At 47.1% G+C, this 15,850-nt stretch overlaps 1 protein-coding gene across 20 annotated transcripts in view; it reads left to right on the plus strand.

Moving 5' to 3' along the window:
- LOC122939068 overlaps positions 1-15,850 on the plus strand; it is a 129,352-nt gene that overhangs the window by 95,131 nt on the left and 18,371 nt on the right. For all 20 annotated transcript variants that reach the window (XM_044295014.1, XM_044295015.1, XM_044295016.1 and 17 more), the window contains 2 exons: positions 528-670; positions 13,397-13,513. In XM_044295014.1, the coding sequence (XP_044150949.1) occupies positions 528-670; positions 13,397-13,513 (260 nt within the window). The remainder of the gene's footprint in view (positions 1-527; positions 671-13,396; positions 13,514-15,850) is intronic.

Below are 15,850 nucleotides of genomic sequence, written 5' to 3' on the forward strand. Positions count from 1 at the left end.
AACCAGCCCTCTACCTCACATGGATCCAGAGATCGCTCTATTCATTGCCAGGATACGCCATAAATGTCAGATATGTGTGTGTCCCGCCTCTGCAACCAACTCCTACCTAAATACACCTGCTCACCGCTGAAGATGCGACAGCGAGCAGGTAAACAATGAAGAGGCGGCAGCGCTGGCATGGAGCGCACCTTCTCTTCAAACAGCTGATCAGGGGGGGTACCTGCTGCTGGACCCCTGCCGATCTGATATTGATGACCTATCCTGAGGATAGGTCATCAATAAATATAACTTGGACAACCCCTTTAATGGAGCAGCAGACAGAGCATGCACAATGCTGCTCCATTCATTTTCTATAAGAGTGGTGGGGAGCAGAAAAACTTCCTGCCTACAAGTGTAAAATAAACTCACTTTATTGTCTTTTCATTGGAAATTCTCTTTAAAGCTTATGTACACCTTCGGTGACCATTTATTATTGCATTTTACTCATTTTGGGCTTAATAACTTCAGATAATTTTATATTTCTGCAGGTTTGGAGTATGTCCTAGAATATTGTTTAAAAAAAGGAAATGAATCGGAAATTAAATATTTTTGTCATCTGTGTGAATGCGACACAGATGTTGACCCTATGGTAGAGCATCTGGCTGGGTTTGGACACCGAAAACTTTATCTGGTGAGTATTTGTAACTTTTTCTGGAATTGCAGAATGTGTACTAATGTATCTAAAAAAAAAAAAAAAAAAAAAAAAAAGGGGGGAGCAGCAAAAATCAAACATGCCTGTATATAGATTTTTCAATATTGCACAGATATGTCTTGCACTGGCTTCTTTAGAGGCATTCTCTTCCTTTCAATTATTGTAGATATACTGTATTTTTTGGCTATCGGACACACTTATGGAAGCGCTTATTAGTACGGGAAGACTGGGAAGCGGTGAATGCAGCGCTCTCTGGACGCTGTACTCACCGGTTTGTGGTCGTCTTTGGCATTGGGTGAAAAATACGGTATTTTATTTTAAAAAATAATCCGTTTTTTTCTCTTCAGTTTGGGCATGTGGTAAATTCCCTAATAACACGGACACTAGGTTCACACTAGTGTTATGTTATCTGGTATGCTGTTCCAGCATAAATGCCAGCTGCCTGCCAGACAAAAACTGCTGCATGAATGACCGAAAACCTGGCATTAATGCCGTAAAGTGGACTGATCCCATTTTAGTCAACAGGGATCCAGTGGTTATCCTACTGGTTCTGGCAGTGCTGGATACAGTGAAATCAAGCAGGCATTTTTCTTCCGGAACATCCTGTTGGATTTCGTAATGCAGATGTCAACGTACCCTAAAGTTGTTACTGCTCAGTGACCAACATGTATTCATCAGTTTATACCAGATTTGTGAGGTCTTAAAGGATATGGACTCCCTTGTTAAAAAAAAAAAAAAAAAAAGTACACAGATTTATTTTGTGGAGAAAATCATTTCTCCAGTTGGTTCTATTTATATATATCTTTTTTCGTTTTTGTTCTACAGCCTGTGCTTCCTATTCACAGCAGGCTGCTCTGTGAGTTTACAGAGCAGGGATTTTCTCCCTCTCCCACCTACTCCCCCCACCCCCCTGTATCAGGTCTGGCACACATGAAGCCCTGCCCCTCTCCAGAGAAGTCCCACCCCTCACTGACATCTCTTTCACCAGGAGCAGCTCCAGAGTCTGGACTAAACACTGCATTGTGGTTGCAGGACCTGTGGTGATGTCACAGTCATGTGATCAGCCATATGTGTGGGAGGAGTTAGGGAAGCACATGCTCTGTGTAGGACTGTGCTGGTGGAGAATGCAGAGGTACTTTATGTATGGAGGTGTGTATAAAGCAGGGCTATGTCAGTGTAACCAGTCTATTGTACAGTTTTCTGTGTGTAATGTGCACACAGTAGTTCTATCTGTGTAATGGACATGTAGCAGAGCTGTGTGTGCAATGTGTATATAGTAAACTATCTGTGTAATGGGCATGTGGTAGAGCTGTGTAAAAAATATGTATATAGTAGTGTTAGGTGGGCGCTGTGTATGGCAGCAGTGGTCTTATGTTTAGTGTATGGTGTTGGATAAATGTAAAATTGTCTACATTTATTTCTGCATGGGAGACTAGCAATGGTTTCCCTGCAGAAATATCAGCCTTGTAACATTATTTGGGCCCATGCATATTATAGATGTACCGTATTTTTCACTCTATATAAGACGCAATGGCAGTGCGTCTTATGGGGCGAATGCTGCCGTTTTTACACTGATACACCGCCGACCGCATGCTGCACAGCGTAGCAGGCGTGTGCATCAGCGAGGAGGGGCTGGGGGCCAGCCTCTAGTTTTGTAATGGCAGCGGGCTCCGGTGCAGTCACTGTATTCTATTGCACCAGGCCCCGCTCACTGTACTAATCGTATCTACTGTAACTGCAGGCAGGCAATGTTTAACTATAGATATGTTCGATCCAGCACTGAGCAGCGTGTACTTACAATCATAGCAGGCTGGGCGGGCACTGGCAGCGTAGCTTCCTACGTCACGTGCCTGCTCCACCCACTTTATGAATGAAGCATGTGGCGCAGGCAGGTGACGTAGTGAGTTACGCTGCCAGTGCCCGCCCAGCCTGCTATGATCGTAAGTACAGGTTGCTCAGTGCTGAATCGAACATATCTATAGTTAAACATTGCCTGCCTGCAGTTGCAGTAGATACCATTAGTACAGTGAGCGGTGCAATAGAATACATTGACTGTACTGGGCCCCCGCTGCTATTTAAAAACTAGTGTCTGACACTGTTATGGGGGGGATCTGTAGATGTTAAATAGCATAAGATGCTATTTATCTGTCATCCACAGATCCCCCCCCCCCCCCATAGCAGTGCCATGCCATCCACAGGTGCCCCCATAACAGGGCCGTCTTATAGGGCGAAAAAATACGGGTTGGTTGTGTGTGTGTGTGTGTGTGTGTGTATATATATATATATATATATATTAGGGCTGCACGATGGGCGCTGTGTTGTGGGGGATCTGTGGAGGGCGCTGTGTTGTGGGGGATCTGTGGAGGGCGCTGTGTTGTGGGGGATCTGTGGAGGGCGCTGTGTTGTGGGGGATCTGTGGAGGGCGCTGTGTTGTGGGGATCTGTGGAGGGCGCTGTGTTGTGGGGGATCTGTGGAGGGCGCTGTTATATGGGGGATCTGTGGAGGGCACTGTTATATGGGGGATCTGTGGAGGGCGCTGTTATATGGGGGATCTGTGGAGGGCGCTGTTATATGGGGGATCTGTGGAGGGCGCTGTTATATGGGGATCTGTGGAGGGCGCTGTTATATGGGGGATCTGTGGAGGGCACGGTTATATGGGGGATCTGTGGAGGGCGCTGTTATATGGGGGATCTGTGGAGGGCGCTGTTATATGGGGATCTGTGGAGGGTGCTGTTATATGGGGGACCTGTGGATGGCACAGGGGATGTGTGAAGGACACATAGGGCCATGAGGGGGACCAGCTTAAGACATAAAGCATCTTATGCTGGTCCCCCTCATGTGTCCTAAACTGCGCACATAACTGCTTTTTGCATGTAAAGTGTTTTACTAGTGTGTGTGTGGGTGAAACAATCTCTCTCCTAACGGGTCCGGCCTCTGTACTCACTATGAATGCAATGCTCTGCAACGAGCGGCAGCGAGGTGGCCGGCCGGCGCGTGACTGACGTCACTTAGTAACGCTCCTGCTTCCTGAAGTGGGAGGAGCGTTACTAAGTGACGTCAGTCACGCGTCGGCCGGCCATCTCGCTGCAGTGCATTGCATTCATAGTGAGTACAGAGGCCGGACCTGTTAGGAGAGAGATTGTTTCACCCACACACACACTAGTAAAACACTTTACATGCAAAAGGCAGTTATGTGCGCGGGGCCCCTTTATATATAATCGCGGCATTTTCGGGTCGTCCAAATCGCCATATCGCATTTGGCGATTATCGCGATTCGATTATTGTTTCGATTTATCGTGCAGCCCTAATAGATAGAGATAGATAGATAGATAGAGATATATATATATCTATCTATCTATCTATCTATCTATCTATCTATCTATCTCTATCTAGCTATCTCTATCTCTATACATACATAAACTCACAAATACCGCAGCAGCACAGTCAGACCACGTGTACTGGGTGCAATTCCTCACAGGGGTCGGCTTCTCCTCCACAATACGTACTCTCCAAATAACGAGGCAGCACTTTCGGTGACAGGGTGAAGACCCCAAAACTTTATTCCCAGCAACGTTTCGGCCTACTCAATGAGGCCTTTGTCAAGCTATACAATAGTGCTTACTACTGGGAATATATACCCACAAATCAATATACACACAGTGCAATTAGTGAATCCACATGTTTTCAATAAAATCACATGATCTTCAACAACAACATCACATGACACTCAGTGTCTGGTACATATTCGGGTAACATCCATACATATCAAATATAAAAATGTAAGGCCCATATTATCAGTGTTCTTCCTTCAGTGTTATACAGTACCACCCATGGGCCTGCCGAGTCGGCCAGCGCTGGCGTCCCCCTCTCTGCACCGCTCATGCGCCAGGCCAGACGTTCCTCACCCACCCCCAAATGCTGCTACGCCACCACGCACGCTACCTGGAACGCAGCGTCATGCAGTGGAGCGCATCGTCGGCGCAGCAGTGAAGGGAGGAGGGTAAAGCCATGTGACACGGCCATAGTAGCAGTGCATTGGGGGGGGCGTGTCAGTGACCATGGTAACATGGGATAAACATCCCGGTGTGGACAACAGCGGGGGCATCGGGACCGACACATCGTGCATACAATCCACATATATCTTCCTCTCAGTGTGTAGGGGGGGGAGGAACAATCGGCACCAAGGTTAACGTATCAGCCATAAGGTGCCTATAACATCGTCCCTGGCTTTCCCCCACACTGCGAGACTAGACTGGTGCAGCTCCAATGGGATAAACCCTTCCCATCTGCATGCACCTAACCATTGTGCGCCAAACACATGCCAACTAGCACCAAGGTTTATGGCCAGAACCAAGCATTCATAGCCACCATCGTACCGGTTACATCAATCTTGACATTATGCACCATGCTACACGTCCCAGAAAACACGCGCCGGGGTCCGCCAGATCTTCACACGATAGTCACTACCACACTAGCGGGCTCAGAGAGTTCATCCATGGCATCGTCCACTACAGTAGACAAAGGGTCATTAGGCTTGTCCAAAGAATCTCTGAAACAAACAAGAGATATATAAAAATATTGGAAAATGCAATAAGTTCAAATTAGCACTATTGTACATCCCCCACACCAGACAAGACCGTTCAGACCCCCCATGCATGATGAGCTGACCGAACACTCTATCCACAGAATTCCCATCTACATTCTACATTCTGCATTAAGGCCATCAGGCTTCAATGTGCATAACCTATAAATCCACATTATCTCACTGCTTTAATAATCTCTCCCTATTACCTCCCCTTTTGAGTGGAGGAATATGATCTATCACCCTGAACTTAAGGTCCTTCTCTGTGTCCAGCTTCTACAAAATCCTTGGGCACAGGGAGGTCCCTCCGTTTTTGACGAATGGAGTACCTGTGATAGTTCTTTCTCGTCTTGACATCACAGAGAGTTTCCCCTGCATAAAGGAGATTACAGGGGCAGGACAGAAGATAGACGACAAATGAACTATCACATGTAAGAAAGTGTCGTATTTCAAACTGTGTATTCAATACAGGGTGCATGAATTTCTCCCCTAAGCATATAGCTACAATTCACGCAATTCAAGCACGGATAGCATCCATACTTTTTACGACCTATAGAGGTTTGAACGGAGGCCCTGTCTCCAGCTACCTCTGCCCTGACCAATTTATCTCATAGTCAGTTCTCCTATATGACATTAGGGGGGGGGGGGGGTACAGCAAATTCTTTAACATTACCAAAATTGCTATTCAATATAGACCACTCCAGTGCCTCATAATAACATCTGGTAACTGCCCTCAGTGTATGTAGAAATGATTGACACTCTAACTTGCTTACTAACTACCTTGGGACCCTTGGGCTCCAAGTCGTCCAAGTGTCTCTGGACCAATTTTTTTGGATACCCTCTGTTGGTAAATTTGTCAGCCATTTCTGACAGTCTCTTCATCCTTAGTTGTGGATCTTTCACAATCCGCTGCACACGGAGAAACTCACTCCGTGGCAGTGATTTCACCATGGACCGCGGATGGCAGCTCTCAAATCTCAGTAATTTGTTGCAGTCTGTCGGCTTAGTGAACAAATCAGTCACTAGTCCGGTATCCTGCTTCTTGACCATGGTGTCCAGAAATTGAACCTGCTCGGTGGAGTGCGTGAGAGTAAATTGGATTAAACATGTAAGTAGAGATACCGGCTCACTTTTTTTTCTTTAAATGGTATTTATATCCGCGTGCCCGGTGTCTTAGTTTTTTCCAAAAACTCCTTTGCAGGTATACAGAAACAATAAACAGATTTTCAGACTCCAGCACTCACTTTTTTTTTGAAGTTTCAAGTTCTCCGGCTTTATTTGTCAAAAGTGCACAGATAATACAAGGTTCAATTCTCATAGGTGTAGGCTGTTGACGCGTTTCGAAAGTTCTTATTCGTAACAGTGTTACGAATGTTACGAATAAGAACTTTCGAAACGCGTCAACAGCCTACACCTATGAGAATTGAACCTTGTATTATCTGTGCACTTTTGACAAATAAAGCCGGAGAACTTGAAACTTCAAAAAAAAGTGAGTGCTGGAGTCTGAAAATCTGTTTATTGTTTCAGTAAATTGGATCTCTGGATCCATTTTGTTAAAAAAAAAACTTGTGGAACTCAGCCAATTCACTCTCTGTGCCGTCCCAGATGACAAAAACGTAATCTATGTATCTCTACCACCCCAGCACATGGTTGAAGTGGTGGGACACAGACGTGCTCCGCCTCCAGGCCCGACATGAAAATGTTGGCGTAAGTCGGCGCCATATTTGAACCCATTGCGGTTCCTCGCAATTGTAGGTAGTAGCCATCTTGGAAAGCAAAATAATTGTATCTCAACACTACACCAAGCAGGTCAATGATGAACTCTTTACATTCGTCAGTATACTGCGTCTTCACCATACACCTTCTGACAGCCTCCACACCCCTATCATGATTGATAGAGGTGTAGAGGCTAACCACATCAAAAGATGCTAGTATAGTGCTTAAAGTCACTTCCACCTGTGCTGTTCTGTCCAAGAAGTCACAGCGTCCTCTACAGATCCCCCATAACAGCGTCCTCCACAGATCCCCCATAACAGCGTCCTCCACAGATCCCCCATAACAGCGTCCTCCACAGATCCCCCATAACAGCGTCCTCCACAGATCCCCCATAACAGAGTCCTCCACAGATCCCCCATAAGCGCCCTCCACAGATCCCCCATAAGCGCCCTCCACAGGTCCCCCATAACAGCGTCCTCCACAGATCCCCCACAACACAGCGTCCTCCACAGATCCCCCACCACACAGCGTCCTCCACAGATCCCCCACCACACAGCGTCCTCCACAGATCCCCCACAACACAGCGTCCTCCACAGATCCCCCACAACACAGCGTCCTCCACAGATCCCCCACAACACAGCGTCCTCCACAGATCCCCCACAACACAGCGTCCTCCACAGATCCCCCATATAACAGCGTCCTCCACAGATCCCCCATATAACAGCGTCCTCCACAGATCCCCCATATAACAGCGTCCTCCACAGATCCCCCACAACACAGCGTCCTCCACAGATCCCCCATATAACAGCGTCCTCCACAGATCCCCCATAACAGCATCCTCCACAGATCCCCACAACAGCGTCCTCCACAGATCCCCCATAACAGCGTCCTCCACAGATCCCCCATAACAGCGTCCTCCACAGATCCCCCATAACAGCGTCCTCCCCAGATCCCCCATATAACAGCGTCCTCCACAGATCCCCCATAACAGCGTCCTCCACAGATCCCCATAACAGCGTCCTCCACAGATCCCCCATAACAGCGTCCTCCACAGATCCCCCATAACAGCGTCCTCCACAGATCCCCCATAACAGCGTCCTCCACAGATCCCCCATAACAGCGTCCTCTACCGATCCCCCATAACAGCGTCCTCCACAGATCCCCCATAACAGCGTCCTCCACAGATCCCCCATAACAGCGTCCTCCACAGATCCCCCATAACAGCGTCCTCCACAGATCCCCCATAACAGCGTCCTCCTACCGATCCCCCATAACAGCGTCCTCCACAGATCCCCCATAACAGCGTCCTCCACAGATCCCCCATAACAGCGTCCTCCACAGATCCCCCATAACAGCGTCCTCCACAGATCCCCCATAACAGCGTCCTCCACAGATCCCCCATAACAGCGTCCTCCACAGATCCCCCATAACAGCGTCCTCCACAGATCCCCCATAACAGCGTCCTCCACAGATCCCCCATAACAGCGTCCTCCACAGATCCCCCATAACAGCGTCCTCCACAGATCCCCCATAACAGCGTCCTCCACAGATCCCCCATAACAGCGTCCTCCACAGATCCCCCATATAACAGAGTCCTCCACAGATCCCCCATATAACAGCGTCCTCTACAGATCCCCCATAAGCGCCCTCCACAGGTCCCCCATAACAGCGCCCTCCACAGATCCCCCATATAACAGCGTCCTCCACAGATCCCCCATATAACAGCGTCCTCCACAGATCCCCCATATAACAGAGTCCTCCACTGATCCCCAAAACAGCGTCCTCCACAGATCCCCCATATAACAGCGCCCTCCACAGATCCCCCATATAACAGAGTCCTCCACAGATCCCCCATATAACAGCGTCCTCCACAGATCCCCCATAAGCGCCCTCCACAGGTCCCCCATAACAGCGCCCTCCACAGATCCCCCATATAACAGCGTCCTCCACAGATCCCCCATAAGCGCCCTCCACAGGTTCCCCATAACAGCGCCCTCCACAGGTCCCCCATATAACAGCGCCCTCCACAGATCCCCCATATAACAGCGCCCTCCACAGATCCCCCATATAACAGCGCCCTCCACAGATCCCCCATATAACAGCGCCCTCCACAGATCCCCCATATAACAGCGTCCTCCACAGATCCCCCACAACACAGCGTCCTCCACAGATCCCCCACAACACAGCGTCCTCCACTGATCCCCCACAACACAGCGTCCTCCACAGATCCCCCACAACACAGCGTCCTCCACAGATCCCCCACAACACAGCGTCCTCCACAGATCCCCCACAACACAGCGTCCTCCACAGATCCCCCACAACACAGCGTCCTCCACAGATCCCCCACAACACAGCGTCCTCCACAGATCCCCCACAACACAGCGTCCTCCACAGATCCCCCACAACACAGCGTCCTCCACAGATCCCCCACAACACAGCGTCCTCCACAGATCCCCCACAACACAGCGTCCTCCACAGATCCCCCACAACACAGCGTCCTCCACAGATCCCCCACAACACAGCGTCCTCCACAGATCCCCCCATATAACAGCGTCCTCCACAGATCCCCCCCATATAACAGCGTCCTCCACAGATCCCCCCATATAACAGCGTCCTCCACAGATCCCCCCATATAACAGCGTCCTCCACAGATCCCCCCATATAACAGCGTCCTCCACAGATCCCCCCGTATAACAGCGTCCTCCACAGATCCCCCCGTATAACAGCGTCCTCCACAGATCCCCCCGTATAACAGCGTCCTCCACAGATCCCCCCGTATAACAGCGTCCTCCACAGATCCCCCCGTATAACAGCGTCCTCCACAGATCCCCCCGTATAACAGCGTCCTCCACAGATCCCCCCGTATAACAGCGTCCTCCACAGATCCCCCCGTATAACAGCGTCCTCCACAGATCCCCCCGTATAACAGCGTCCTCCACAGATCCCCCCGTATAACAGCGTCCTCCACAGATCCCCCCGTATAACAGCGTCCTCCACAGATCCCCCCGTATAACAGCGTCCTCCACAGATCCCCCCGTATAACAGCGTCCTCCACAGATCCCCCCGTATAACAGCGTCCTCCACAGATCCCCCCGTATAACAGCGTCCTCCACAGATCCCCCCGTATAACAGCGTCCTCCACAGATCCCCCCGTATAACAGCGTCCTCCACAGATCCCCCCGTATAACAGCGTCCTCCACAGATCCCCCCGTATAACAGCGTCCTCCACAGATCCCCCCGTATAACAGCGTCCTCCACAGATCCCCCCGTATAACAGCGTCCTCCACAGATCCCCCCGTATAACAGCGTCCTCCACAGATCCCCCCGTATAACAGCGTCCTCCACAGATCCCCATAACGATGTCATACCCAGCCGCGTCAGCGGCTCATATGGGAAAATCCAAGCAAATAGACCTCTAGCACAATTCCTTTAAAATATCGCATCGCATATCATTATCGCAATTTTTAGGGCCCTAATCGCAATCGCACAAAATTCCCATATCGTGCAGCCCTAATCCATATAGTGCAAAATCGCAAAAAATACATGATTAACAATCAAATATGGTAAAGTGTACAGGTGTGTTTCAATAATAAATCAATTAAAATATTAAAAACCTTTGAATGGATCGCATTAGGCCAAAGAAACCTGGTGGGAACTGTTGGCGTCCGGAAAGGCAGTCGGCGCGTGCGCCACTCCATCTGCTGCAACCACTTAAATTTGCCAATATGACTTTCAGCAGAGATGGCGGCACTTAGAGATCTGGCTTCGGACCGCAGCCTCACCATCAAGTCCGCGGACAAGGGTGGTGGGGTTGTGGTCATGGACACCAGATCCTATGTAGCTGAAATCAGACTGCAGCTTGCAGATACTAATGTATATTAAAGGATCTATAATGATCCCAAGTTTGTGCTACTTGGAGAGCTCAAGGAAATATTGATTGGAGCTAAGGAGAAGGGCATCAATGATGATAATATCTTTGCCTTTTTATATTGTGATAAACCGCCTACACCCATTCTGTACACTTTACCTAAAATACATAAGTCTTTGACTTCACCTCCGGGACGTCCTTTCGTCTCGGGGAGGGATTCATTGTTTTGTAAAGCAGCCATCTTCCTTGATAAGATTTTGCCTCCCTTTGCCCTGTCAGCTAGATCCTACATTAGAGATACCAATGATTTTTTGACTAAGATCGATGGATTATTTATTCCCAAGGGGGCACTGTTGGCTTCCTTTGATGTGGTAAGCTTCTATACTTCCATAGAACATGAACTAGGTATTCAAGTTATTGAACAAGTCCAACAGAAGACACAATACAGCACTGACTGCCAGCAATTTTTTAGTACTTTGTTGAGGTTTATCCTCACTCAGAATTATTTTTTGTTTCAGGATGATTTTTTCCTACAATTACATGGGACCGCGATGGGGTCCAATGTGGCGCCGACCTATGCAAATCTTTACATGTCACATCTTGAGGAGTCTGTCGTGTATGTGAGCCACCACTTCAGCCATGTGCTGGGGTGGTGGCGTTACATCGACAGCATTTTCCTGATTTGGGTTAGCGCTGCAGAGGACCTCATCGCCTTCCACTGTTTTTTGAACACCATTGATCCTAGCATCAAATTTACATTGACGCATTCTGAGGAAACTATACAGTTTCTGGACACTCAGGATAGCATTCATAATGATAGGCTAGTGACTGACCTATATGTGAAGCCCACAGATAAAAATACTTTGTTACGTTTTGAGAGTCACCATCCAAAATCTGTGATAAGGTCACTTCCTTTTAGTCAACTTCTTAGAGTCAAGAAAATTGTGCAAGATCCTGTTGTAGTAGACAATAGATTGCAAGAAATTGGGGGCCAAATTTCCGACACGTGGATACCCCCAAAAACTTATTCGAGAACATTTGAGCATTTTTGGCATTTTTTTGTCGGTCTGTAAAAGTGGCATACAACATGGTTCCCAGCAGCGACATTGGAGTCCAAGATGCATCCAAACATCGTCCCCCTGCTGTTCCAGATCTATTTCAGAGGTGTTTCCATCACTTTCAGACCTTTTCCTATGAACCAGGCACCCTCCCCTCTTCCGAGCAGGGGGTGCCTGGTTGTCTCCCATTGACTTCCATTATACTCGGGTGCTCGGCCGAGCGCACGAATATCGCTATGTGTTCGGACCGAGTACCCGAACACTTTGGTGCTCGCTCATCACTATTTCCTACCACTTTCTCCTCAGCTGCTGCTGGCTCTGTGTGTATGTAGTGCAGCAGCTCTTTCCTCCTCCTCTAGCAGATAAACCCTTTACAAGCAGCCAAGTCGTCTTCTAGGTGGGGCTGCATTATACACAGGGAAATCTTATTACAGAGAGAGTTCAGGCTTCTGGCTGGAGGTAAGGGAATTTTTAGCTCTATTTGCGTTTCACTGATTTGCAGCTTAGGATGCACTAGCAAGTGCAACTTTTTTTGGTTTTATTTTGGTGAATTTATGAAGAAAATGGTTGAATTGATTTTCGTATTGTGTTCAACAGACAGCAAATTAATAAAACATGCAAGTTAAATTGCTGACCAAAAATCCTTGCCAAATCTGGACACAAAACAGTTGGTACTTTCCAGAGAAAGAAATTTCGCAGTGCTGTCAAATTGTCTCAAAATTCTCATTTTGCTAATTGTTTGCAATTACCACTCGAGTATAAGCCGACCCGAATATAAGCCGGGGCCCCTAATTTTACCCCCAAAAAATGGGAAAAATTATTGACTCGTGTATAAGACTAGGGTGGGAAATGCAGCATATGTGGGGGATCTGTGGAGGACGCTGTTATGTGGGGGATCTGTGGAGGACGCTGTTATGTGGGGGATCTGTGGAGGACGCTGTTATGTGGGGGATCTGTGGAGGACAGTGTTATGGGAGATCTGTGGAGGACACTTATGGGGACCTGTGGATGGCACTGTTATGGGGTGGATCTGTGGAGGACGCTGTTATAGGGGATATGTGCTATGACACATAGGGCCATGAGGGCGGGGCATTTACTAAGTGACGTCAGTCACGCGCCGGCCGAGCCGCCCGCTGCAGTGGCATTTTCGGGTCGGCCAAATCGAGACTCGAGTATAAGACGAGGGGGCTTTTTGAGCACAAAAATATGAGCCAAAAAACTCGTCTTATACTCGAGTATATACGGTATTCATCTAATAAAATGTTACTTTTTGTCTCCAAACTGGTACTTTCTCTTTAATCATAACATTTCACAATATTACGTTATAATGCTTACAGACATGGTTATTTAGTGATGTAATGCTGTCCTCCAGAAAGCAAAGACTTCTATGTAAAAGTGATTTACAGTAAATGTGCAAATGTCCACTTGATGTGGCATAGTTAAAGTGTCAATTATTTTAATTTGCAACACTTTTCAAACAGGCAAAAGAATATCCATATGTTCTAAAAGCTCAGCCCAGCAGCAAAGAAGATCAATCTCAATTCATAAGAAGAATGGCTTTGGAGATAGAACGGGAAGAGGGAACAAAGATGTACATGGTATATTTCATTGAGTTTTAATAAATGTTTTGAAGTTGCATGAAAGAAGCTTTGTATTATAATCTGATTCACTGCCCAAAAAAAAGAGGGCAACTTACGAAAGGTAATTTGTTTGGTGTAGTGATGTTAAGAAATGTTGCTGGTAAGATCCTTCATCGTTATCCTTTAACCCCTTCCCGACCTATGACGTGTATACTCGTCATAAAACACTGCTAGTTAGTGCTCCATGACGAGTATATTCGTCATGGCATTAAACTGTCACCATGTCTGCAGACATGGTGACAGCGCTGAGTGCCGGCTGTTACACACAGCCAGGCACCCAGTGTCAATGCCGAGGGGGGTCCTGTGACCCCCCCCCCCTATCGGCGATTGCTTCAAACCGCAGGTCAATTCAGACCTGCGGTTTTTAGCGCTTTATGCCGTTTCTGATCCCTGCGGTCCCTGACCGCAGGGATCAGAAACTTTAAAATTACCAAAATCACGTTTTTTTACCCCCCCTGCACCCCTGAATAGTATTATGTGGGCGGGTGGTGCAGGGGGAGGGTTGCGGGCCGTGCGGGAGGCGGGCGGTGCGGCAGGCGGGATCGCGATCCCCCGCCCGCCTCCCCTTCAATAATCGTTCGTGTACAGTGGGTATACCAGGGTGCCAGCACATTGCTGGCACCCTGGTATAAACGGCTGACATCGTTGATGCGATGTCAGCCGTTTAACCCTTTCCATACAGCGGTCCGTACGGACCGCTGTATGGAAAAGGTTAACAGTAAGAGAGAGCTCCCTCCCTCTCCGATCGGGGGGCTGCTGTGCCTTTGCAGCCCCCGATGGGAGAGGGAGAGAGCCCCCCGCCAGCCCCGTCCTCACCCTTCCCCGTCTGCGCAGTTGTGACAGACGGGGAAGGTTCCCATGGCAACAGGATGCCTTCTCAGGCATCCTGCTGTCCATGGTACTGAACAGATCTATGCTGAAAGCATAGGTCTGTTCAGGCAAACTGTAAGTAAAATACAGTGCAGTACTGTATAGTATATTGTACTGTACTGTATTATACAGACATCAGACCCACTGGATCTTCAAGAACCAAGTGGGTCTGGGTCCAAAAAAATGTTAAAAAAAGTGAAAAAAGTAAAAGATAAAAAAAAAAACATTTATCACTGAATAAAAATAAAATAAATAAAAAACGCTACACATATTAGGTATCGCCGCGTCCGTAACGACCTGATCTATAAAACAATCATGTTAATTTCCCCGCACGGTGAACGCCATAAAAATAAAAAAATAAAAACTATGAGGAAATAGAAATTTTGCCCACCTTACTTCCCAAAAAAGATAATAAAAGTGATCAAAAAAGTCACATGTACGCCAAAATAGTGCCAATCCAACCGTCACCTCATCCCGCAAAAAATGAGCCCCTACATGAGACAATCGCCTAAAAACTGAAAAAACTATGGCTCTCAGACTATGGAGACACTAAAACATGATTTTTTTTTGTTTCAAAAATGATATTATTGTGTAAAACCTAGATAAATTAAAAAAAGGTAGACATATTAGGTATTGCCACGTCTGTAAGAACCTGCTCTATAAAAATACCACATGACCTAACCCCTCAGGTGAACACTGTAAAAGAAATTAAATAAAAACGGTGTCAAAAAAGCCATTTTTTTGTTACCTTACATCACAAAAAGTGTAATAGCAAGCGATCAAAAAGTCATATGCACCCCAAAATAGTACCAATCTAACCGTCATCTCATCCCGCAAAAATGATACCCAACCTGAGACAATCGACTAAAAACTGAAAAAACTATGGCTCTCAGACTATAGAGACACTAAAACATGATTTTTTTTGTTTCAAAAATGATTTTATTGTGTAAAACCTAGATAAATTAAAAAAGGTAGACATATTAGGTATTGCCACGTCCGTAGGAACTTGCTCTATAACAATAGCACATAATCGTACCTGTCAGATGAACGTTGCAAATAATAAAAAATAAAAACAGTGCCAAAACACCTATTTTTTGGGAAATTTTCCATTTTAATCAATTTTTTCCCGTAACAAAGCAAGGGTTAACAGCCAAATAAAACTCAATATTTATTGGCCTGATTCTGTAGTTTATATAAATGCCCCATATGTGGTCGTAAACTGCTGTATGGCCACACGGCAGGGCACAGAAGGAAAGGAATGCCATATGGTTTTTGGAAGGCAGTTTTTGCTGGACTGGTATTTTTGACACCATGTCCCATTTGAAGCCCCCTGATGCACCCCTAGAGTAGAAACTCCAAAAAGTGACCCCATTTTGGAAACTACACCCCTCAAGATATTCAAAACTGATTTTACAAACTGTGTTA

The sequence above is a fragment of the Bufo gargarizans genome, chromosome 5, assembly GCF_014858855.1.
Source record: "Bufo gargarizans isolate SCDJY-AF-19 chromosome 5, ASM1485885v1, whole genome shotgun sequence".
Lineage (NCBI taxonomy): Eukaryota > Metazoa > Chordata > Amphibia > Anura > Bufonidae > Bufo > Bufo gargarizans.